Raw genomic sequence first — 26779 nt, 5'->3', positions numbered from 1 at the left:
TCCAAGATTGAGGCCACCCAGACACCCCGAAAGTTGAGCAGACATGCCCCTACCTTGCATGTCTGAGTGGGCCCAATCTCAAAAAGACTTAGCACTTTCCTGCCCAGAAGGAGCAAGGTTTCTGGAAGATCTTCGGGAGGATGTCTGACCTCCTCTCCAATTCCTCCTAAAGTCCCGACCAGGCCTGTAGGAGCGAGCATCCCTTGCCCGATCTGTATACTGTTTCCTAGATTGTTGAGACTTCTTCTGGCCAAAGAGACATCTATCTTGGGGAAGGAAACCTGATTTCCCCCCAGTGGCCCGCGCTATCCAGTTTATTCCCAAAGAGGGATGAACCCTCAAAGGGAATTTTATACCAGGCTTGTTTAGATTCTGGATCAGCAAGCCAGGGGCGCAGCCATAGAGCCCGCTTGGCCATAACCGAGGAAAGCATGGCTCTGGACAAGAGACAAGGGGTGTCGATGGAGGATTCTCCCAAAAAGACTGAGGCTAATTTGAGCTCTTGGACTGGGGAACCTTCTACTGCCTCATCTGAGATGCTGCCCAGCTTACTCTCGATGTCGAACACCCAAGTTTCCAAAGTTTTGGACATGGCGGCTAAAGCCAGGACAGGTTTACAGGTTGCACCAGCCATAACGTAAATTCTCTTTAGGTCCAGATCTATCTTCCTGTCTAAGGGATCCTTAAAAGAGACTGCATCATCCAATTGCAAAGTAACATGTTTTGAGAGTGCTGCATCTAGAAGAGGGGCTGACTCCAAATGAGTTACATCCTCTGATTTGAATGGATAGAGCTTCTCCAGTTTGAAGATAGGAAAGATTTGCTGTCCCCTTTACTTAATTCGTCCGTAATGATGTTCTTCAGCTCAGTAAGGCATAGAAAATTAAGGCGCTCTTTACCCAGGTGTTTGAAGAATTTTCTTTGCTTTGCCTGGGGAACCACAGGATCTTCCCATTTCAGGGCAATGGTGAAACCAGAGCAAAGTCAAAACCCCCTAAAGCTCCATCCTCTTCGGAGTCACTGTCAGATGACCTTCCAGAAGTAAAGCTCGGCTGAGAGGGGCCCTGATCTTCTAGGGCCTCAATGGGAGAGCTAGTTGTATCTTGACCTTGTGCGGGAGCAGCTCCCCACTCTTTCAGGGATTGCTGCACCACCCGCTTCACCAGGGACTCCAGCCTTTGGTCCTCAGTCTCCCTCTTGCCGGCTGCGTGAGCGAAGCATGGCTCACAAAGGGACTTGTCCTCCGGGACATGTGCCCCACATCCCCAACAGGCTTACTGGGCGGTCTGGCTACCATGGCTGTGTGTGCTATGCCCACAGTACTTCCCAAAGCACTGGGGCTTGATAGCGGTTTAAATTCCCCACCAGGATGACGTCATCAGCGGTCCGGCCGCGATCGCGACTACGCATACGCGAACCAGGCCTCGATCGCGGCGTAGTCCACATACGCGGGACCGGGACCAAGCTCCACATGCTGACTGCACATGCGCCTGCAGTATCTAGCAGAGTAGGAGGAGGAAGGAAGCGTCTGGAACACCAGGGAGTAAAAGAGACAATGAGAGAGACAAGACAAATAAAACTGCCATGGAAATACTTGCAGAGAGCTCTTCAGACCCTGCCAAGGAATGCCGGCTGAAGTCCACAGGAGAACTGCACGTAGCCAGGGGGATATTTAAAGTGCCACTCACCCGCTCAAGCTGGGCCCTGGGCACACAGACACCGCTTGATCCATATTTGAGGTAAGCCGGCCATCGGATACACAATTAATCCAATAAATCCAGTCCTTGGAGGAGGACAAAAAAGGAACACTGGCTGTACCTGTGAGCTGAAATTTATGGGAGGGGGGTCCTATACCCTTGGAGTGGAGGTGGGGTTAACCCACACATAGGCTGCCATGGAGACTGTCAGGAAAAAAGTTTATTGTGTCAAATATTCATAAAACAAAACAAAATCTAATTCACAGTGCAATTTCAAGGTATATTAAACATAGATGAACATACTCATTCCAGGTAAGGAGCATCATTTTTCACACCTCAGGTAGAATTGTTACCCATGCATAGTCGTAACACGGTGGCACTGTCAGCATACTAGGACACAATTAAATATCTATGTGGCAAATAGAAAAAATACTGATTTTAACTTGTAAACAACAAGTGTCAGAAATAGGCCTGGTCCTTAAGTGGTTACAAAAGATGTTGGAGCAGACAAATTCTTTTAACTATAGGATAGGTGTTACAATGTGCTCTTGTCACAAAGTAATTTGAGATGACTAGTTAAATTAGTGGGTTAGTTAAATTCTTATTCAAGAAACATGATTTAGTTATTGTAATATCCTTATCATCAAATTATTGCAGAGTTAGCATGGTCTTGAAAAATAAATGGTATTTCATAAAAAAAAAAAAAAACACCTTTCCTTATGAACTACAGTATGTAATTCTGCTAAAGGCTACATCTGCTACTGTTGCACCGTAAATAAGTATCATGTTCATTTTGATTTTCACTACTGTGGTGCCAACTTCTTTATAAGTGTCTATTTATGAGGGAGCAGAACCTATTTCACTGTATCTATTCTTCCAATATGGGTATATAAATGCTGTTCCTTCATTTTCAGCAGCGAGGCATGCAATGATTTATAACACAATACCTGGAAACTATAACACAGGGAAAAACTGCTTTTTATTTTTGCTATAAATCTTCAGAACAACACACTACTTAAATTTGCAAATTCACATTCTACTGTGATCTCTTGGGAATTGTTTAGCTGTGGCAATCACAGCATTTGAGTGATTGTCTTATGGCAACAGTAAAATGTGTACATGAAATATGTGTATACGATATTTTCTTATCATTGGCAATATGTTTTCTCACTGATACCATTCTGGAAAAACATAAAGAGAATAAAAGAAAGTTCTATTAAACAAAGATGTGGTACTGAAATAATAATAGAAAATTATGGCAAATGTCCATGTGGTATAAGGTAATGAAAAAACTAATATTTGTTCCTTGTAATAAATAATATGTATTTTTTATGCTAGCCAAACAAGGTTAGCGCTTTCTTTCAACATGATGAAAGATACTATATCTATAGAGAGTCCAAATAATCAACAAGCACAATACAGACATGAAGAAATTTATCAAGAATGTTGCTAGGAGACACAGTGCAGAACAGAGGCAGTGCATGATCTTCTCTACTATGTTAAGAAAAAGTAATTTCCAGCTCCATGCTTATTTTGTTCATCCCGCCCCCCGCCCCCCTTGTGGTAGGGACTTGAAACAGGTTAGCGCCAATTATAATAGGTGTACATATACTTAACCACTTCAATACAGGGCACTTTTCCCCCTTCCCGCCCAGACCAATTTTCAGCTTTTCCTACAAATAGAGCTTTCTTTTGGTGGTATTTGATCACTGCAAGGTTTTTTCTTTTTTGCTACACAAATAAAAAAAGACTGAAAAGTTTAAAATTAAAAAAAAAGTTTTTTTTTGTTTATGTTATAAAATTTTGTAAATACATACGTTTTTTCCTCACTGATGAGAACTGATGAGGCCACACTGACAGGCACTGATGAGGAGGCACTGATGGGGTGGCACTAATATGCAGCACTGATGGGCACTGATAGGCAGTACTGATATGCAGCACTGATGGGCACTGATATGTGGCACTGATATGCAGCATTGGTGGGCACTGATAGGCAGCACTGATGGGCACTGATAGGCAGCACTGATGGGCACTGATAGGCAGCACTGATGGGCACTGATAGGTGGCACTGATGGGCACTGATGGGCGGCACTGATGGGCACTTACAGGCAGCACTGGTGGGCAATAATGGGCACTGGTGGGCGGCGCTGATAGATGGCAATTATGGGCACTGGTGGGCAGCACTGATGGGGAGGGCACTGGCAGGCATCACTGATGGGGAGGGCACTGGCGGGCTTCCTGAGCCCTGATTGCCATCCCTGGTGGCCATGATGGGCATCCCTGGGGTCATGGGTGGGCATCCCTGGTGGTTCTAGTGGCACCCCCCAAGGGTCTGCACTGGTAATCAATGCTCTGATTACCAGCACAGACCTAGTCCTGTCAGGAGAGCTGCAGATCGGCTCTCCTCTAATCGTGCCTGTCAGGCACGAACTGAGGAAAGCCGACCATTGGCACTTCCTATTTGCTATGTTTGGACACAGCTGGTCACATGGTAAAGAGCCTACGTCAGAGATCGGAGATACGGTGTGTCAGAATGACACGCCACATCACCAAGAGGGGGCGCACAGAGCGCATTATCCTGCCGCCATCATATGACGTCTGGTCAGGATAATGTAACCACCTTCCCACTGTCATTTGCCTATAGGGTGCGCGGGAAGTGGTTAATGTGTATATGAACTCTAAATTTCTTTATTTGCTGCTTTTGGTCTGTTAAATATACAATTGAAAATACACTATATTATCAAAAGTATTGGGACTTGTGTTTGTAGCACTACCCCTGCAAGGGCTTCTAGCAACTGGTTTCCCTATTTCTGCAAAGCCAGGCAACACACATTTTCCACTTGCAGACACACAAAATCAGTTGCTGGTCTTGTTTTTGTTGTTTTTACTGGGGACAACAACTTAGATGGGGTAGAGGGGTTATGGGATGCCCTACTTGACTGAAAGAACAGATGGGGACAGCTTCCTTCCTATGTACAGAGAAAAGATCCTGGACTGTTCTCTTTCCTAGACACATTGATTCTTTAAGGATCAGTGGCAAAGTCCCTTGCAGACTAGGAGCTCTTAGTCCCCTTTGGAAAATATCACAATATGTTGCAAAACTGCATGCCAGAGTGTTTCCTCTCTTCTGCAGAACTGCCCCTAGCTTCATTGCATGTAGGCAGAGATGTATAGTAACTAAGTAGAACTACTTAAGTACTGTACTTAACCGCTTGCCGACTGCGCACAGTATATTTACTGCGGCAGTCGGCCCCGGCCAGGCAGAGTGACGTAGGTCTACGTCGCTCGCCTGTCACTCCTTCCAGAGCCAATAGCGGGCGGGCGCGCGCCCGCTGAGGCGCGCGCCCGCCTCGGCTCGTTCACGGAGGAGTGCGGGAGTGTGACTGGCGGACCCGATGTCCGCCGGTCACACTACGATCGCCGGTGCAGCGGGAGAAAGACAGAGCGGCTTGTGTAAACAAGCCGCCTGTCAGTTCTCCCTGTGTAAAAGTGAAGATCAAACAGTTCTACTATGTAGAACTGTTGATCTTTGTTTTTACACTAGTAGACCTGTCCCTGCACAGTTAGAATCACGCCCCTAGGACACACTTAACCCCTCCCTGTCCAATACTGTTAACCCCTTCCCTGCCAGTGTCATTTTTGCAGTAACAGTGCATATATATAGCACTGATTACTGCAGTAATGTCACTGGTACCCCCAAAAGTGTCAAAAATGTCAGTCAAGGGTCCGATCTGTCCGCCGCAATGTCGCAGTACCGCAAAAAAAATCGCAGATCGCCGCCATTACTCGTTAAAAAAAAAAACACCAAAAATGACAAAAATCTTTCCCTTTGTTAGTAAACGCGATAACTTTTGCGCAAACCAATCAAAATACGCTTTTTGCGATTTTTTTTACCAAACATAGGTAGCGTAAAACAAATTGGCCGAAAATTTTAAAAAATTTTGATTTTTACATTTTTTTTTGGGGGAATTTCATATAAAAAAAAGTGAAAAATATTGTTGTTTTTGCAAAAATTACGCTCTTTTTTTGTTTATAGCGCGTGATCAAAAAATCGCACAGGTGATCAAATACCACCAAAAGAAAGCTCTGTTTGTGGGAAAAAAAGAACGTGAAATTCGTTTAGGTACAGCGTCGCACGACCGCGCGATTGTCCGTTAAAGTCACGCAGTAAAAAATCGCAAAATAACCCCTGGTCTTTTAGCAGGAAAATCCTCCGGTGGTAAAGTGGTTAAGTACCGAAATGCGGTATCTGTACTTTCCTAGAGTAGAATTTTTTTCTCCTACTTCTACTTTTACTTCACTACATTTTTTCGATGATTTGGATACTTCTACTCAAGTATTTTTTTTTTGTGCTGCATAGTTACTCGTTACTTTTAAAAAAATTACCACTGCCAGAACAGTAGATGGCAGGTTTCATGAAGTTCAAAAAAATGTGTATAATGTAATTTGTAAATCAGCGCATACGAAAATAAAGGCTGTGTATAATAAAAGCTGCTATACCAAATCTTTCCAATAAAAAGAAAATATGAAACAAACAAATAAATGGTGCTACAGCGCTTAAAGTGCATCAAGAAACTACTAACAAACACAGGTTAATCATTTGAATAAATCATTTGAAATAATAAAAAACAATATGATGTTCAAACTTTTGACTTCTTTCTTTAATAACTACATAACACAGTACTTGTACTTCTACTTTCAGTACTTGAGTAGAAATTTTTTTTCAAAACTACTGGTACTTTTTACTTTTAGTACTTAAGTAGCAATTTTTTGGAAAAAACTACTTGCAATACTTAAGTAAAAAAAATGTTGAATACTTTAGTACTTCTACTTAAGTAACTTTTTCTGCGAGCACTTCCACTTCTACTTAAGTCACTTTTTGATCGAGCACTTGTACTTTTACTCAAGTAGAAATTTCGAGTACTTTATACAAGTCTGCATGTAGGTACTACCAGCCCTCCTGGCTGCTTGTCTACCAGCCCACCTGGCTGCTCCGAAGATCTTCCAGCACAAGGGGTAAATGGGTTAAGCACATCGCTGCCCTTTTGAAAGCTTGCTACATGTGTCTCTCCCCTTGGGAATCCAGAGGTGTGCTGATGTACTCACTCTGTCCTCCTTGCTCCCTTCTGCTCCTGGGCACAAATCTTTGTCAAAACGGACACTGAAAGAATTCCTGACAACCTGAGCCCAGCCTGGAGGCAAATCCCCCCCTAGACCTAGGGGACCCCTCCTAGACCACTGAAAGCCTCCTCAGCACTCTATCTTTGACCAGACTCCCTTGCTGGCCAGACTTACCTTATTTAGGGTTGACCCAGCCACCCTGCCAGGTCCTCTGCCTGGGGATTGGCCAGATTTCTTCAAGTATACAGATCAGGACCTACTGGGCTCAACCCAATAACTTCCAGAAGCTTCTCCAAGCCTCTAGATCCAGGTATCAGAGGCCTGCATCTGCACGCTATCCAGCCTGACCTGCAGTTACCCGGCCTAATTACAAACTCACACAGTTATCATGAGTCATACCAAAATAAATGTACCTACACCAACACTAGTAGCACACCCAAAGGGTGCTACATGTCCGTAAAGAAAATATATTGTTATATCTGTTTTAAAAGGGTTAAAAATACTTTTGCTCTTTTAGAAATTCAAAGATGTACTGTGTCCTCTGCACATTTCTGTGTTATCATAGTTCCTATCTCGGGACATATCTTGGGATTTATTAGAGAAGAGATGAAAACATTGAGATAGAATAATTATTTTAGCAGAAAAACAAAAAAAAAAAAAAAAAAACAGGGGACATGTGTATTTATTGAAGACATCTACTGGATTAACTTTTTCTTTTTTTGGTTTCTTTTCTTTTTGCCTTGACGTATGCTTTAACACATAAGTAAACCCAATCAATTAAGGCTCCATTCATACTAACGCAACATCAAAGTTGCATGATTTTCAGTGTGACTCTGGAGCTCAACTTTGATGCAACTTTGATCTGACTTTACACTCAATGGACCAAAGTCGCATCAAAAGTCACACCAAAGTAGTGCAGGCACCTTTTCAAAGTCGCTGAGACTTTAAATTGCACTTATCTGCTTGGGTGCCATTGAAAAGAATAGGCTGCGACTTGTCATGAGACTTGTCATCTCCAAAGCTTTCATTACGTTAATACCTCATGATCTTGCAATAAGGTCACAATGAAGGCACATGCATAGGGTGAGAACACTCAGTCCTCAGTCCCTACCTCCCATTCCTGCATTGTTACTAAGTCACAAAAGTTACAATGAAGACTATAAGTGGTCTTTTCTACACACATTATGTAGACGTGTTGTCACCACAGGAACTCTGCCCTGGGAAATGGCATGCAATTGTCGCTGTGGGAGATCAAGAGATGCAATAAAGAATTTAAAAAGTTAGTGTTTACAACTTTCTAGCATTTTTTTAAAAGATAAGATTGCTCGAGTCTAGGCCACTTAAACCACTTCCTGACCGCCCGCCCGCCCGCAATGTACTGCGGGTGAGTGGCTGGAGTAGACAAAGTGACATACCTGTACCTAGCTGCTTACTTCGGGGTTTAGGGCATGCACATTCGTGCCCTTTGCCCAAGCTCCCCTTGTGATTGTACAAATCAGAAGCCTGTAAGCAAGTCCTGGCCGATGATTCATGGCTGGGACCTGCTGATCGGCTGTGTACAATCACAGCCCAGAGCTCTGTGTTGATAAACAACAAAGAACTCTGTACAGAAGGAGTGATCTGTCATTCCTCATTCCTGCAAAGCAGAGATGAGAAACTGAGGGATCACGTAGTAAAAGCAGCACAGTTTACACACATTACACATAGTTAGGCACACATTTAACCCCTTGATCACACTAGATGTTAACTTCGCCCCAGCCAGTGTCATTAGTACAGTGACAGTGTAAATTATTATCACTGATCACTGTATTAATGTCACTGGGGATGTCAATGGCAGTAAGTCAGTTCCCCCCCAACAAGTTAGTGTCAGATTGCAAAAAAGTCATTTGAAAAAGTAAAGTGATGGCAAAATAAAGCAACATAAACAAGCTGCTGCAAATTTGCTGTACATCAAAAACAGCTCAATAAAGTAAATAAATAAAATTACAAAAAAGAAAAGAACAATTTGAGGCGCTGAATCTAAAAGTGCTAGTTCTGAATAATTAGATTATGAATTATATTTTTATGTTTATATATTTATTAAAGTGCAAAAATTCATCCAGTGCACAAATTGCATAAAATATAAATTTAGCATAAAGTCCATTAACCCATAAAGTGCAAAACTTTGAAAGTATTCCACCACAAAAGTGACAAAAAAGTTCAGAGCAAACCTTCTTGCTTAAAAAGTGCCAGTGCTTAAGTTTTTCCTTCACCCCTGAATGTGAGGGTGACTTTCAGAATTAAGGTGGCCTCCAGGACCCAGCTCACTTTAAAATTTTCAAATAGCCTCCTTAGATGGATGGTGTAATTTTACAGGGGGGCCTCCCTGGTTTCAGAGTAGCCTAATATGAACTCGGCACATTTAGACAGCAAAACAGCCAAGGTGAATATGCCTGAACGCCGCTTAGTTTCAGCGTGCGTTCCAAGGTGCGTTCCAACAGGGGGCGGAAGTGATGAACCGGAAGTAGTAGCTGGACCAACCTCAAAGCATTTTGTGACATTACGTCATCAGGAAGTTAGTCATCGGCTATCTTTCTGGTTCCTATATGCTCGCTACCTAATTGGTGGATATTAACCAATGAGGTCCTATCAAGTCCGTGTCAAATAGGAAAGCATCCGGCCACAATTTAAGCACTTCCTGTTTGTCACATTCCTATATATTGCCCACTTTACATTACACAAATTGACTTTTAATAAAAACAATATTTACTAATGTACCATTTGAAAAATAAGATAAAGAATAATAATGAAAAATATATATAAGAGATTCTTATAAAATTATAATCGGATGGTTCATCTAAAAGTCAACCTAGAGGGGGGATAGGATATTACCTTAACTACAATCCATCCAAAATAGGATAAATTGTGGGCCATAATAAAGATCAATTAATTTGACTAGTATTGAGGGGTGGATAATTAATGCTTTTATATTTTTTATTTATTTATTTATTTATTACTAATAGATCTAATCAATAATCCTGATATTGATAACTAAGGTAGTGAATTCATAAATATTAATGATGAACTAGGGGGAATTACCAACTAAAATTTAATTTGACCAAAAAGAATCAAATATGAAGATTTTATTACCTAATACTTTTTATATTTTGGAATAGAGGGCATAGTTTTAAATAAATACATTATAAATCTGGTTTATTCATTAAAGATATAATATACCAAAATTAATTTATTTATGTGGTAAAAAGTGTATCTATTTATGGGAGACCATTGGATTTTAATTAAAATATTTAATTTAAAAAACCTTTAGTTTAAAATAGGAAACATGAAGATTAACTACACAATACAATAGATTTGTTAATAATAATACAAAAATTGTAGGGTGATTAGTGTTGTTGGGTGGGACAAGAATAACATTAATAATAATACAAAAATTGTAGGGTAATAGGTGTTGTTGGGTGGGAAAAGAATAACATTAATAATAATACAAAAATTGTAGGGTAATATGTGTTGTTGGGTGGGACAGGAATAACATTAAAAACATAAATAAAATATTGGTATTAAGAATGATTAAAACATAAGGATATGTTTCATTGGAAAGGCCAAAGTCCAATACAGAACTAAAAATCATGGATAAAACAGTTTAGATCTATGTCTATATTTAAACCCAGTGGGCTAAGGGTATTGAGTCGATATATCCACTGCATTTAATTTTTTGATATTTCTTTACGCATGTCACGTCCTCACCAATGTGTTTGTACTTGGTCTATTCCATAGAAATGTAATTTTGATGGGTCCCTGTTGTGGAAAAATGTTTCGAGACACTATGATTTTTATAGCCTCATTGAACATTGTAAACATGTTCATTTATACGTTTATTTAAACATTCAATGGTTCTGCCAATATAACTCAAGCCACATGGACATTTCAACATATAAGTTACATACCGTGTACTGCAAGTGATAAACTTTTTTATTTTAAATTCTTTCCCATCAGTGGCCATAAAAGTTTCAACCTTCCTTCTTTTATCTAATGTGGTGTGGCATCCCTTGCACCTACCACATCTAAAAAACCCATCCCTATGCAGGAATGTATTTCCTTTCTTAGGGGGATTCACAATATTTTTTGCTATGAGATTTCTCAACCCTGGTGCTCTTTTATAAATAAATGTAAGTTTACTTGGAAGTAGTTTTTTATGGGTGTGATCTCCCAATAATATTGGCCAGTATTTTTTAATACTCTTCTCTACACTTTTGTATTGGGCATTAGATCCCGTTATAAAGGCCCATTCCTGTTTGTTGATTGTTTTGGATTTATCTTTAATTAGTTCTTCCCTTTGCATTTTATTTACTTTATCCCAAGAGTTGGAGATAGATGTCTAAATATTGTCCCACTCTGGCAAAAAGAGAACCAATACCACTTATTATGGATCTCCCAGGTGGATGTTCTTTACTGTTATGCATTTTTCATTCTTCATAGATAACTGGTATTTTAGGGGCCATAATATTCATATATTTTGCTTATTTTTTATCCACAATACCCAGTTTAGTTCCTTTCTTAATCCACTCATCCTTTTTTCTTTAATTTTCCAGTGGGATACCCTTTTAATTTCTCATCAGTGGTACTGTCACTTACAATTTTGGTCATTTCCTTTTCATGTTCTTCTTCTTTTTTTAAAATGACAAATCCTCCTCTGTTGTCCACAGGGCTATAACTATATCCTTTTTATTTTCTAATTCCTTAATGGCTTCCCATACTTTTGCGGAATTACGGTTTTTGATGACCTTAATCTCTTTAAATTCCTGTTGCACCATATTTTTAAACACTTCTGTGTATTGATAATTATTGGTTTTAGGATTAAAAACTAATTTATTCTTCAAACCACTAAGTTTAAAACCTGAAGACTCAGGAGGTGCTTAAACACTAGTTTTTTCAGCAAAGAACTTTTTCAAGTTCAATTTTCAATAGGTTAATATCCACCAATTAGAATTAGGTTGTGAGTATATAGGAACCAGAAAGATAGCCAATGACTAACTTCCTGATGACGCGGTGTCATGAAATGCATTGAGGTTGGTCCGGCTACTTCTGGTTCATCACTTCCATCCCCTGTTGGAATGCACCTTGGAACACACGCTGAAACCAAGGGGCATTCAGGCATATTCGCCTTGGCTGTTTTGCTGTCTGAATGTTCTGATTGTGGCACTTATAATTGTGAGTGTACCATTCATTGATTTACATTGCTTCCAATAAATCTTAAAACGTTATTGAGCAATCATATGTTTTTATCTTCCTTGGGAAATGGCTAAATCATCCTGACTGGGGGACGAGTTCATATTAGGCTACTCTGAGCCCAGGGAGGCCACCCATCAAAATTACACTATAATTTTAGAGTGAGCTAGTGAGTAACCCTAACGTTCACAGGTGAAGGAAAAATTTAAGCACTGTCACTTTTTAAGCAAGAAGATTTGTTCAGCACTTTTTTGTCACTTTTGTGGTGGAATACTTTCACTGGAAGTTCTGCACTTTATGCATTAATGGATTTTATGCTAAATGTATATGTTATGCAATTTGTGCACTGGATGAATTTTTGAACTTTATGAATTATTGAACTATTTAATATTTTTATGTTTTCATATTTATTAATCTTTTTATTCAGCACAAGCACTTTTAGATTTGGCGCCTCAAATTGTTTTTTGGTTTTTTTTTTCATTTTTTTGGTTTATCCAAAATTGATGGCAGCTGCATCCATCTACTAGATACAGTATTTAAATTGCACATCTTTCCACTGGGAGGCGCCATCTTTTAGATTTTACAAAAATAAAATTACAAACTTGTGATGAATAAATGAAAAAAGGTTGGGGCCAACATTGTAAAAGTCCAACACCCACATGATGATTCATAGGTCACAAGTGCTAGAGGTACTATATAACTTTTTAACTTTCTGTAAAACTCACTCCTTAAGCTTGCTTATCCACTTTTTGCTTGATGAAAACTTTGACAAAGTGGCAAATTTGAATAAGTGGCGTTAAAACAACAGAGTTTAAAACAGGCAAATGTAACAGGAGCAGTGTTAATTTTGGCAGCAAACTTCAATTTAGTTTTAGTCTTAGTCTTAGGACTAAAATGGCATTTTAGTTTTAATCCTATTTTATTAAGTGTTTTAGTTTTAGTTGTATTTAGTCGACTAAAACTCCAGTACATTTTAGTCAACTAAAACGTCCTACATTTTAGTCGACTAAAACTCATTTTAGTCATCTATAATCAAATGGGTGTAGTTCAACTGTAATTTGTAATGCATTATTTAAGCATTTGTCTACAATTTCAAAACTCATTATATACTACTGCTGGAGTGAAAAATTGAATATGTTATTATTTATGTTATTAAGATTTGGGCATGCACTAGCACTACACAGACAAAGATTTAGTCATTAAGTCTTTATTTAGGTGAAACTGTTTTGCCAAGAATATTGCTTTTTTGACCAAAGGGGGTAAACATAAAAATGTAAAAATGTAATAAAAATACAAAAAAATAAAAACTTTGCAGGCTCGGGACGATACCAGTCATGCAGTGCATATTTACATGAACTTTAACAGGTCAAGAAACTGAACAGAACACAATACAACCTTTCAGCAGCTTTACCTGGTGTCAAAGGGACTGGAGTAAAGTCATTTTCTCTGATGATTCATTCCCCTTTCTGATTGTTTGGGGCATCCCAAAAAAACCTTGTCCAGAGACTCACTCCAGGGAATAGAAAATAAGCATCAGCTCACTTCATCAGTCCTGTGTCATGCTCATGGCAACAGTAAAGCATCCTGAGACCTGAGACAACTGTGGGGGGGTTGCTAAGTTCTCAGCCAACAAGGGAGTGGGCTCACTCACAATTGCCAATTGCTGCAATTAGCCTGCACTAGGTTAAAAGCAAACTGTCAGGGAATCCCTGTGAGACGTCTGGGGCGTGGCCGTGCACAGGCTATTCCCAGAAGAATGACTAATGGGCGTGGTGCCAGACAGGCTATTTAAAGGAAGTTCATTCCTGTTTCCTGTGCTGACTGATCTTCAGCTGTTTCCTGTGACCTGATGATACCTGTATGCTTCCCTGTTACTGACCTGGCTTGTTCTGAACTTGGACTTGGATTCTGCTTCTGCTTCTCTGCTAAACCTGACCCGGCTCCGTCCCTGACTTTGGCTCTGCTTACGATTTGGTACCCTGCTGCACCGCCTGTTGATGACCCTGGCTTTCCTACTACTCTGACTCCGTCTCTCAGAAATACCCGAGTGCTTGTCTGGCTATCTGCTGCATATGTTCCATACAGCATTGCATGTTCCAGTTTCCAGGATCCGGACAAGCAGCCTATCCTGATCCATCAACAACCGCAGGCACTCGTGTCCCTCCTGGCCTTTGACACCCTCTGTCTCACCTTCAGTGGGGTCTGGGCCGGAGATATAAGAGAGGCCGACCTCGTCAACTCAGACTCCTCCCAGGTACATGACAGTATCAGTCAGCCAACTATGGAGTCTGAAAGGGAGGTCTCTCCACTGGAGAACGTTTGCCGATCGATCTCTGCACTATCCCACATTGTACAAAGCCTGCAAGGAAAATTGGATTGCATCGAAGATCAATTATCGGCCCGCAAAAATGACTCTTCTCTGACGGAGCCCAGCACATCCTGTGCGGCGGATTTCCACCCGGAACCTCGAGTTCCCATTCCTGAACGTTTTTCTGGAAATCGAAGAAAATTTCGGACTTTTCGTAATTCTTGTGAACTATACTTTTCCCTGTTACCTCGAACATTCTCTTCACAAGATACCAAGGTGGGGTTTATTATCTCGCTCCTTCAGGATGAGCCCCAATCCTGGGCTTTCCATCTTCGGGAACAACACGATCCAGCCTTGACAACCATGGACTCTTTTTTTTCTGCCATGTCCCAGCTATACGCAGATCCTTTTTGTCATCGGACTGCTGAATCAAAGCTTAGCAAGTTAAAGCAAGGCCTAAGGCCTGTGGAGGATTATGTGACAGATTTCCGTGTATGGAGTGCCGATACTCTGTGGAACCATTCGGCCCTCCATCATCAGTTCCGTCTTGGCTTGTCTGATGCCCTAAAGGATGAACTTGCCAGGGTGGGGGTACCAACGGCCTTAGAAGACCTGGTGAACCTTGTCATCCAGATTGACCGGAGGCTACGTGAGAGGCAAGCCGAAAGAACTAACAAGGCTCCTTTGGTCCGCCCGGAGTTTGGGGCTGATACTCCTCTCATTACCGTTAACCCCCCAGAGGTACCTCACTACCCTTCACGAAAGAGTTTCCAGAGATCCCCTCTGTCCACATCGGAACGTCTTTGACGGTATCGCTCCAATCTCTGCCTCTACTGTGGCGATGCCGGTCACCACATTCAGACTTGTCCTGTGAGGCCTTGCAGAACCTCCTCTAACTGGATTTCTATGATGCATCCACCCAGGACTGATCAAACACATCTCACCTTGCTTTGCCATCTGAAACTTCCTGAAAAGACTATCTCTGTTCCTGCTATTATAGACTCTGGGGCCTGTAGCTGTTTTGTGGATGTGACATTTGCAGCCCAACACAATCTTCCTCTCTGTACCAAGAAACAAGGGTTTGTTGTTCACCTGGCTGATGGCTCTGGTATCAAGTCTGGTCCAGTGACACAAGAGACGGCTCCAATTTTCTGCTCTTCCTCCTCTGGTCATCAAGAATTCCTTTGCCTGGACGTTATAACATCACCCATGTTTCCTGTCATTCTTGGTATACCCTGGCTGAAGGCCCATAACCCTAGAATCAATTGGCTCACGGGTGAGATTTCCTTCTCTTCTCCCTATTGCCGGGCACACTGTGTTCCTGAGGAGTCTCTTACTGCTACCTCTCTCCTTGGTATCCACCCGGACCCCGAAGTCTTGAAACTGGTACCCACAGTTTACCACGAATACCTGGATGTTTTCAATAAAAAGAGCGCTGATTCTCTTCCTCCTCATCGTACATACGATTGCCCCATTGAACTGTTGCCAGGGGCTGAAATACCTTTTGGCCGAATCTACCCTCTCTCTGAGCTAGAATTAGAGACTCTCCGTAACTATATTAATGAAAGCCTGGAAAAAGGATTCATCCGACCCTCCACTTCACCCGCAGGAGCGGGCATATTCTTTGTTGAGAAAAAGGACCATACCCTTAGGCCCTGTGTGGATTATCGCGATCTCAATAAGATAACTGTCAAGAATCGTTATCCTCTTCCCCTAATTCCCGAACTTTTCCAGAGGTTACGAGGGGCACAGGTGTTCTCCAAACTTGATTTGAGGGGTGCCTACAACCTAGTCAGAATTCGTGAAGGAGACGAATGGAAAACCGCGTTTCGAACGCGCTTTGGGCATTTCGAATATCTGGTCATGCCATTCGGTCTTTGTAATGCCCCAGCCACATTCCAACATCTTGTTAATGATATATTTCGGGACTATCTTGATTTGTTTATCATCGTATACTTGGATGATATCCTTGTATTTTCCAGTTCTCTCGACCTACACAGAAACCATGTAAAGAAGGTACTGGACAGACTTCGCCAACACCGTCTTTACGCAAAGGCGGAGAAATGTGAGTTCGAAAAACAGGTTATCCAATTTCTGGGACTCATTATCTCTGCGGATGGCATTGCTATGGACCCGCAAAAGGTATCTGCCGTACTGGAATGGCCTGCCCCCGAGGACAAGAAAGCAGTACAGCACTTTGTGGGCTTCGCAAATTTTTACAGGAAGTTTATAAAGAACTTTTCTGGCATCATATCCCCCATCACACAGCTGACCAAACAGTTTACCCCATTCAAATGGACTCCAGAGGCTCAAGCCGCCTTTGAACTCTTAAAGACTCTGTTTACTTCCGCTCCCATTTTAAAACACCCAGATCCCGCTTTAGCCTATGTACTTGAAGTGGATGCCTCTGAAAATGCGGTCGGGGCTATACTATCCCAACGACAAGGAGCCAAGTCCCTACTCTACCCTATTGCCTTTTTCTCCAGAAAATTAAGCTCCTCTGAGAGGAACTATGACGTAGGAGATCGTGAACTGTTAGCCATAAAGGCTGCCCTGGAGGAATGGCGCTACCTACTGGAGGGGGCTGCACACCCTATACTTATTTTTACAGACCATAAGAACTTAGAATATTTAAGAACCGCGAAACGATTAAGACCTCGACAGGCAAGATGGGCACTTTTCTTCTCTCGATTTGTGTTCCATATAACTTTTCGTCCGGGCTCTAAGAATTGCAAACCTGATGCCCTTTCTCGCATGTTTCCTGAACCAGCTCCACCTCCTGAACCTGACACCATCTTGCCAGCTAAGAATTTCCTACTCTTGCAAACAGACTTGATGTCACAGATCAAGGGGACAGTTGCAAACTCCCCACCTCCTGTGAACTTGCATCTCCAGCAGAGGGATGGACTTTATTTCCACAAGGAACAAATTTTTATTCCCGAACAACTGAGGGTCACCATTCTTAAGAAGTGTCATGATCATCTTCTGGCTGGACACTTTGGTATCCATAAAACCTCTGATTTGGTCTCCCGTTCCTTTTGGTGGCCAGATTGGTTAAAGGACTGTAAAAACTATGTCAGATCCTGCTCTGTGTGTCTCAGAAACAAGTCTGATCGGGCCAAGACCTGGGGCCTGTTGGAATCCCTCCCTGTACCTGAAAAACCATGGAGTATGATCTCTATGGACTTTATTGTGGAACTTCCTCCATCTGAAGGGTTTACAACTATCTTTGTCGTAGTTGATCGTCTTTCCAAGATGGCACACTTTATACCTCTGAAAGGAACTCCCTCTGCCTCCGAAACTGCCTCCACGTTTATCAAAGAAGTGGAGATTGCATGGCATTCCAGCCAGCATTGTCTCTGATCGTGGGGTGCAGTTCACTTCCAAGTTTTGGAAAGCTTTATGTGAAGCATTAAACATTGAACTTTGTTTGTCTTCTGCCTACCACCCACAAACAAATGGACAGACCGAGAGGACAAACCAAACTCTTGAACAATATTTAAGGTGCTTCTCTTCTTTTTCTCAAGACGACTGGGTGTTACTCCTCCCTTTAGCGGAATTTGCTTATAATAACTCCGTTCATTCCGCCACCAAGCAGTCTCCTTTCTACGCCAATTATGGATATCACCCCTCCTTCCTACCTGAGTTACCTATGGAATCTGCTGTACCAGCTGTACAAGAAAGACTAAATTTTCTTAATACCAACAGTCAGCTTTTGCGGGAAACCATTTTGAAGGCACAGGCTGGTAATAAAAAAAATTTTGATAGAAGAAGGAGAGGGAATTTGAATTTAAAACCGGGGGATAAGGTCTGGCTATCTACAGCAAACCTGAGATTAAAGTGTCCCTCAAAAAAGCTTGGCCCAAGATACCTAGGTCCATTTTCTATCAGGAAGAAGATTAATTCTGTGGCATTCGAATTAATCTTACCAGGTAATCTGAAGATCCATCCCGTGTTCCACGTTTCTTTACTGAAGTCAGCAGTTCCCAACCCCTTTCCAGATCGTGGATCTGAAGTTCCTGCTCCCCTTTTGATCGAAGGTAATGAAGAATTTGAGGTGGAGTCTATTCTGGACTGTAGAAGAAGGGGTGGTCGGACACAGCTTCTTATCAAGTGGAAGGGCTATGGCCCTGAGGATAATTCCTGGGAGCCTGCTTCAAACGTCCATGCTCCTCGATTGTTACGAGCCTACCTTCTACAACATCCGGATAAACGGTCTATGTTGGGCATCCGGAGGCTGCCCTTAAGGGGGGGGCAATGTCAGGGAATCCCTGTGAGACGTCTGGGGCGTGGCCGTGCACAGGCTATTCCCAGAAGAATGACTAATGGGCGTGGTGCCAGACAGGCTATTTAAAGGAAGTTCATTCCTGTTTCCTGTGCTGACTGATCTTCAGCTGTTTCCTGTGACCTGATGATACCTGTATGCTTCCCTGTTGCTGACCTGGCTTGTTCTGAACTTGGACTTGGATTCTGCTTCTGCTTCTCTGCTAAACCTGACCCGGCTCCGTCCCTGACTTTGGCTCTGCTTACGATTTGGTACCCTGCTGCACCGCCTGTTGATGACCCTGGCTTTCCTACTACTCTGACTCCGTCTCTCAGAAATACCCGAGTGCTTGTCTGGCTATCTGCTGCATATGTTCCATACAGCATTGCATGTTCCAGTTTCCAGGATCCGGACAAGCAGCCTATCCTGATCCATCAACAACCGCAGGCACTCGTGTCCCTCCTGGCCTTTGACACCCTCTGTCTCACCTTCAGTGGGGTCTGGGCCGGAGATATAAGAGAGGCCGACCTCGTCAACTCAGACTCCTCCCAGGTACGTGACACAAACACACACACACACATCACAGGTTGAACTGGATGGACTGTTGTCTTTTTTCAACCTCACTAACTATGTAACTAGGTTAACCCTTTGGATGACAGACAGCACATCAGTGTGCTCAGGGAGCGTTCCTAACAGTCATGCTCATGGCAACAGTAAAGCATCCTGAGACCACTGTGGGGGGATTTGCTAAGTTCTCAGCCAACAAGGGAGTGGGTTCACTCACAATTTTGCCAAAGAACACAGCCATTAATAAAGAATGGTACAAAAACATCCTCAGAGAGAACAACTTCCTGCCTCAAACAACCAAGAACAGCTGCAAACTTGCACAGGCACTGTCACTGCCAGTCTGGCACTGGCACTGGCACTGCATAATAAACCAATACTGTAACTTGAGGAGGGTAATGCTTATTTCTACATTAACCACTTTACCACCGGAGGATTTTGCTGTCTTAAATCCAGGCCGATTCGGCACTGTGCGACTTTAACTGACAATTGCACGGTCGTGCAATGCCGTACCCAAACGAAATTTACGTCCTTTTTTTCCCACAAACAGAGCTTTCTTTTGGTGGTATTTGATCACCTGTGCGATTTTTACTTTTTGCGCTATAAACAAAAAAAGAGCATTTATTTTGAAAAAATAACAATATTTTTAACATTTTTTTATATGAAATTCCCCCCCAAAAAAATGTAAAAATCTAATTTTTTTAAATTTTTGGCCAATTTGTTTTCTGCTACCTATGTTTGGTAAAAAAAATCACAATAAGCATATTTTGATTGGTTTGCGCAAAAGTTATTGCGTTTACTAACTAAGGGAAAGATTTTTGTCATTTTTGGTGTTTTTTTTTTTAACGAGTAATGGCGGAGATCTGCGATTTTTTTTGCGGGACTGCAACATTGCGGCGGACAGATCGGACCCTTGACTGACATTTTTGACACTTTTGTGGGTACCAGTGACATTACTGCAGTAATCAGTGCTATATATATGTACTGTTACTGTAAAAATGACACTGTCAGGGAAGGGGTTAATTTTAATGGAGAGGGAGGGGTTAATGTATGCCTGGTGCTTACTGACGTGTGTGGGGGGAGGTGACTGAGTGAGTCAGTGACAGATCGGATGTTCAGCTATGCTGAACACTCCGATCTGTGACTCCCTGTCACTTAGGAGATCCGCCCGCCTGTGTAAACAGAGCTCCAAACTAGATTCCCCGACGATCGGGAAAGAGCAGCGGCGATTGCCGCCACTCCCCCCCTGGCCCGACTCCCGCTGTGAATGAAAACAGCGGGAGTGCTCCTCCGGCGGCGCGCGAGCGCCGCCTACAGGGGGAGGAGTCCAGCGACGTAGTACTATGTCGCTGGACGATAACGAACCACTTTGCCGCAGTACGCTCAATGTGAACGGTCGGCAAGTGGTTAAGAACCCATTTACAGTGCCAGTTTATTATTGTAACAGTTCTAATTCTCAGATGTATTCAATAAAAATGTGCACAGTCTACAATAATGCCATTAGGGTCTGAATTATAACAGGCTTACCACTTTTTATCAACTCCTCTCTCCTCTTTCTCAGTCTCAGCATTCACAATGACTATAGAGGTAAATATTACACTAAAAAGACTACTGCAGCAGGACCCCGACGTAAGGCTGCCCTTTTTGACCATTTGTTAGGTACCTGTGAGGTATAAAGTCCGAAGTGGGGCTTGAGTGCTGAGTATTCAGGCGAAGACTAAGTCAGAGAGATCAGGCCGGCAACAGATCGGGCAAAGTGGTATTCAAACAAAATCCAAAGAATGGTCAGGCAGGCAGAAGTCATACACAAGCTGGCTGTGAAGTACAGATTCGGCAGGCTGAAGAGGGGTCATGAATACAGGCAAAAGTTCATACACGAAAGTCTATCAAAGAGCAAGCAGCACACCCAGGAAGATATTCCAAAACAAACGGGCACTCAGTAACAGGAAGTGTTGCTATTTAAAGGCTGGTTAAATTGTACATTGTTCACAGCTGGTTAAATTGAACATTGTTCGCAGCTGACAGCAGGTGGGGCTAGTGAGTGCAAGGCAAGCATCAGGCTGGAAAAATCACTGCCAAAACTCCAGAGCTTCTCTGTGGCACAACAGGCAAGGCTGCAAGCCACAAATCAAGAAACCCTCCAGTCCAAGGACATCCAGGCACATGACACCGTTACTGATCTATTTTTCTTTTTCATTAGTGTGATATTTGTCTCTATTGTAACATTTATCAATGCTAAGAGAGAGAGGAGTTAATAAGTGGTGGTTGTTGTTATTGTTTCACATACTAATGGCATTTGTAGCCTGTGTGCATTTTTCCTTTGCTTCTTATAGAAATAGGGATAAGTGGGGTATGTTGGCGCTGCCTTTTATTATATTAGATGTATGGGAGAAAAATAGCTATTTTTCAAATATAGTTCACCTATATTTTTGGGGTAGGCTGCAGCCATTAACTAGCTTAACCACATCCATTTGCGCAGAATTTTTCATTCACTCTTATAGAAATAGAAATAACAAGAATAAAACACTTTTATTTGTTTTGATTCATTTTAAGGAAAGCACTTCGTGCCAAAATGACCCTTGGTCTATTCTGCCGGCCTCTAGAGAGGTCACCTGTGACACTGAATACCCTCTCTGCAAAGACTTGAGAAGCTGGTTAAGCCAGCAGGTCTAAAGCAAAAGGTTTTAGCTAAATAAATAGATAAATATTGTCACTCTTTGACAGCCAAAAATCTGTTGCAGTGGTGTCCTCAACTTGATGCAAAAGCTCTTCCTTATATTTTCTGATCTGCTGTTTGGGGAGATCCTCTGCCTGGGTCTTCTGCTGCATTTAGAAAGAAACCGAAAGTTTGGCTGCTTAGATGTGGATGCTGGTGCTTCTTCAACTTCCTCCGATTTTTCAATATTCTCCTGTTCCACTAGTTCCACATCATCTTCAGACAATTCATTATGTTGCGTGTGGGGCGAAGAGAATTTTCTTATCGCATACTCCTCTGCCTTTTTAACCGGTTGCCGACCGCCGTAAGTACATATACTGCGGCGGTCAGCCCCGACCAGGCAAAGTGACGTACCGGTACGTCACTAGCCTGGGAGCCAATAGCGGGCAAGCGCGCTCCCGCCTCGGCTCATTCACGGACACCTCCGTGCGTGTGACCGGCGGACCCGATGTCCACCGGTCACTCGCGATCGTCCGCTGTGAAGGGAGAAAGGCAGGCGGCTAGTGTAAACAAAGCCATCTGTCATTCTCCCCTGTGTAAAAGCACTGATCTAACGGTCCTGCTATGTAGGACCGTTGATCTGTGCTTTTCCACACACAGACAGCCACATCCCTGCTCAGTAAGAAGCACGCCCCTAGGGACACACATAGTCACTGCATCTCTAATAAAGTTAACCCGTTCCCTGCCAGTGTCATTTTTACACTAACAGTGCATATGTATAGCACTGATTACTGTAGTAATGTCACTGGTACCCCCAAAAGTGTAAAAAATGTCAGTCAAGGCTCCGATCTGTCCGCCCCAATGTCGCAGTCCCGCAAAAAAAATTGCAGATCACCGCCATTACTCGTTAAAAAAAAAAACAACAAAAATGACAAAAATCTTTCCCTTAGATAGTAAACGCAATAACTTTTGCGCAAACCATCAAATAAAAATACGCTTATTGTGATTTTTTTTACCAAACATAGGAAGCAGAAAACAAATTGCCCAAAAATTTAAAAAAAATTTGATTTTTACATTTTTTTGGGGAATTTCATATAAAAAATGTGAAAAATATTGTTATTTTTGCAAAATTGTCGCTCTTTTTTTGATTATAGCGCATGATCAAAAAATCGCACAGGTGATCAAATACCACCAAAAGAAAGCTCTGTTTGTGGGAAAAAAAGGACGACAAATTCGTTTAGGTACAGCATCGCACGGCCGCGCAATTGTCCGTTAAAGTCATGCAGTGCCGAATCGCAAAATAGGGCCTGGTCTGAAAGGGGGTAAAATCTTCCGGGGCTTAAGTGGTTAAGCAATTCCTGAATATTCTCATGATCTGCCACATTAACAAGGGTTTCACAGACAGTAGGGTTGACAAAACAAGCAGCTGCTGCAAGTGGCGAAAACATTTCATCTGTTGGATCTAAAAATGAAGCAAAACGCTGGTTCACACTCCCTTTCATTTTCTGTGCAATTGTGGCAAGGTCTTGGTAGCTAGTGTTCTGTTTAAAGTCCTCAAGGTGGCTGAGTAGATCAAAGAGAGCAAGGACATCCCAGGACATGGACATGGTGTCACTCTGGAGGGTTTTAGTATGTTCTGCAAAAGGCAGCAGTAGGTCATGCAATGATGTGAGCTTTTGCCATTCACTAGGGAGCAAGCTGTCCCATACCATGTTGTCCGCGATTTGGCAGACTGACTCTTTCAGTTTGAGGAGTCTTGCGATCATGTTGAATGTGCTTGACCAGCGTGTGGGGCAGTCATTTAAAAGGGTCAGGCCACAATGCTCCAATATCTTCTGTGTTGCGATGGAAGACTTGTGGAAGAGGTTCACTATTGATCTTGCTTTATCCAGTTTTCTCTTCACGCTTGCCTCCTTCTGCAACATGTGGACCACAAGTTGTAAGGTATGCACTACACATGGTGTCCGATCCATGTCGATCTGTTGGTACCTAACAGTGGAACACAGCCAAATAAGCATAAAGTATAGAAAAGCTTTCTGTTCCATTCTATTATTTTAACATTTAACATCTTATGGGAATACTTTTACACAAGACTACTGGAAAAATAACAAAGATGCACCCATAGAGCAGTAGAGCAGATACTAGTGCCCCCATATCAATCATCTCATATGCATGTGATAATTACCTGGTGTCAACCGTGTCATGTAAAATAATATTAAAATTGGCTCACCGCAGATCATCAATTTCAGACTCCGCCTCAGAGTCACTTTCCGTCATGGGGAAGTCTTCCTCAATAGAGCTGGGTGGTTCTTCTGCTGCTGCTGCTGTTTGTTTAAATGCTGCCACCATATTGCTCCCGTTGTCTGTTATCACTGTGAGGATCTTCCTCTTTGGTATGTCCCACTCTTGCAAGCATTTGTCCACAAATGTTTTAATTGACTGTGCAGTGTGTGGGTGGGCTAATTGTTCAAGGGCCAACAATATGTGTTCAGGTTTATGTTGTTCAACACAAAAGTAGCATGCATTTATAGCAAGGAATAAAGCTGAGAGTCATTTTTTGGTCCACAAATCAGTGCAAATAGATACTCTCCGAGCAGCAGTCAGTCTCTTTTTGAATTTTTGTTTTTCATCTTCATATTGTTTGTCAATCAGATTGCTTATTTTAGTCTTCTTTGGAACAGTCAGCTTTCTATCTACTGTCTCCATTATGCTAACAAAGTCCTCATCTTCAATCGTTCTGACTGGTAATCCGGAGCGCCCAATCCATCTTGCTATGGCCTCCTCTCTGACCTGTTGTTCCTTAGAGTCAATTTTTTATTTTGAAGCACCTAAAAGTGCAGTGTAAATAGTTTGCTGTGGTGCACTGGCTTGACTTGGTCCATCATTTGAGATTTTCTGTATCTGTGGGGTTAAATTAGGGGGAAAAATTCTAGTTATTCTGATTTTACATTATCTCTCACTCAGCTCCAAGTTGTCTTTTTATAATATACAAAAGTGGAATTAAGTGCTATCATGCACTGCATACTTTTGTATGAATTTCGGGATGAGTTGTCCTCAAATGATGCTTCAAGTTTGTTGTATTTTTACCAGTTATTGTCACTCCACATGGGGATTACAAAGGGTCTTGTTGTCCTTAGCATCAAATGTAAAATACACCCATAGATCTTCTCTTCTCTTTCTACTAGTCACAGACGCTGTCACGGACATTTCTCTGGATGATAGTGCTGTGTGGATGACAGTGGTCAGAGGAGGCCTGTAATGCTGCTGGACAGTGCTGGATGGTGGTTTCAGGTCTAAGGGATAGCCTGTAATCGAATGCACAGTGCTGGATGGTGGTCTCGGGTCTAAGGGATGGCCTGTAAATATAAATGCACAGTGCCCTGGATGCCTGTGGTGGTCAGACTCAGAGGAGGCCTAATGCTGCTGGACAGTGATGGATGGTGGTCTCAGGTCTAAGGGATGGCCTGTAAAATGCACAGTGCTGGATGGTGGTCTCAGGTCTAAGGGATGGCCTGTAATGCCCTGGATGCCTGTGGTGGTCAGGTCAGAGGAGGCCTGTAATGCAGCCGGACAGTGCTGGATGGTGGTCTCAGGTCTAAGGGATGGCCTGTAATCTAATGCACAGTGCTGGATGGTGGTCTCAGATCTAAGGGATGGCTTGTAAATATAAATGCACAGTGCCCTGGATGCCTGCGGTGGTCAGACTCAGAGGAGGCCTAATGCTGCTGGACAGTCCTCAAAGGTGGTTTCAGGTCTAAGGGATGGCCTGTAATCGAATGCACAGTGCTGGATGGTGGTCTCAGGTCTAAGGGATGGCCTGTAAATATAAATGCACAGTGCCCTGGATGCCTGCGGTGGTCAGACTCAGAGGAGGCCTAATGCTGATGGACAGTGCTGGATGGTGGTGCTGGATGGTGGTCTCAGGTCTAAGGGATGGCCTGTAATGCCCTGAATGCCTGTGGTGGTCAGGTCAGAGGAGGCCTGTAATGCTGCTGGACAGTGCTGGATGGTGGTCTCTGGTCTAAGGGATGGCCTGTAATCTAATGCACAGTGCTGGATAGTGGTCTCAGGTGGTCGAAGGGACGGCCTGTAAAAGGCACAGTGCTGGATGGGGGTCTCAGGTCAGGTCTAAGGGATGGCCTGTAATGCCCTGGATGCCTATGGTGGTCAGGTCAGAGGAGGCCTGTAATGCTGCTGCACAGTGCTGGATGGTGGTCTCAGGTCTAAGGGATGGCCTGTAATGCCCTGGATGCCTATGCTGGTCAGGTCAGAGGAGGCCTGTAATGCTGCTGCACAGTGCTTGATGGTGGTCTCAGATCTATGGGATGGCCTGTAAAATGCACAGTGCTGGATGGTGGTCTCAGGTCTAAGGGATGGCCTGTAATTCCCTGGATGCCTGTGGTGGTCAGATCAGAGGAGGCCTGTAATGCAGCTGGACAGTGCTGGATGGTGGTCTCAGGTCTAAGGGATGGCCTGTAATCTAATGCACAGTGCTGGATGGTGGTCTCAGGTCTAAGGGATGGCCTGTAAATATAAATGCACAGTGCCCTGGATGCCTGCGGTGGTCAGACTCAGAGGAGGCCTAATGCTGATGGACAGTGCTGGATGGTGGTCTCAGGTCTAAGAGATGGCCTGTAAAATGCACAGTGCTGGATGGTGGTCTGGTCTCAAATCTAAGGGATAGCCTGTAATGCCCTGAATGCCTGTGGTGGTCAGGTCAGAGGAGGCCTGTAATGCTGCTGGACAGTGCTGGATGGTGGTCTCTCTGGTCTAAAGGATAGCCTGTAATCTAATGCACAGTGCTGGATAGTGGTCTCAGGTGGTCGAAGGGACGGCCTGTAAAAGGCACAGTGCTGGATGGGGGTCTCAGGTCAGGTCTAAGGGATGGCCTGTAATGCCCTGGATGCCTATGGTGGTCAGCTCAGAGGAGGCCTGTAATGCTG

At 42.9% G+C, this 26779-nt stretch overlaps 1 protein-coding gene across 1 annotated transcript; it reads right to left on the bottom strand.

The window, feature by feature from the left end:
- Window positions 1–956: 956 nt before the first annotated feature.
- Window positions 957–24534, bottom strand: LOC309565974 (zinc finger BED domain-containing protein 4-like; the record flags this gene model as incomplete). Its single annotated transcript, XM_082271000.1, has 4 exons — window positions 24067–24534; window positions 23219–23825; window positions 2869–2878; window positions 957–1204 (listed from the first exon to the last, which is right to left on the bottom strand). The coding sequence occupies exons 1-4, from the start codon at window positions 24183–24185 to the stop codon at window positions 957–959; spliced, it is 984 nt and encodes a 327-aa protein (XP_082127126.1). The 5' UTR covers window positions 24186–24534.
- Between the last annotated feature and the right edge of the window lie 2245 nt (window positions 24535–26779).

This window comes from Pelophylax lessonae (assembly GCF_965119305.1).
Source record: "Pelophylax lessonae genome assembly, chromosome: 10".
NCBI classification, from domain to species: domain Eukaryota; kingdom Metazoa; phylum Chordata; class Amphibia; order Anura; family Ranidae; genus Pelophylax; species Pelophylax lessonae.
This window is presented reverse-complemented; position numbering and strand designations above follow the sequence as displayed.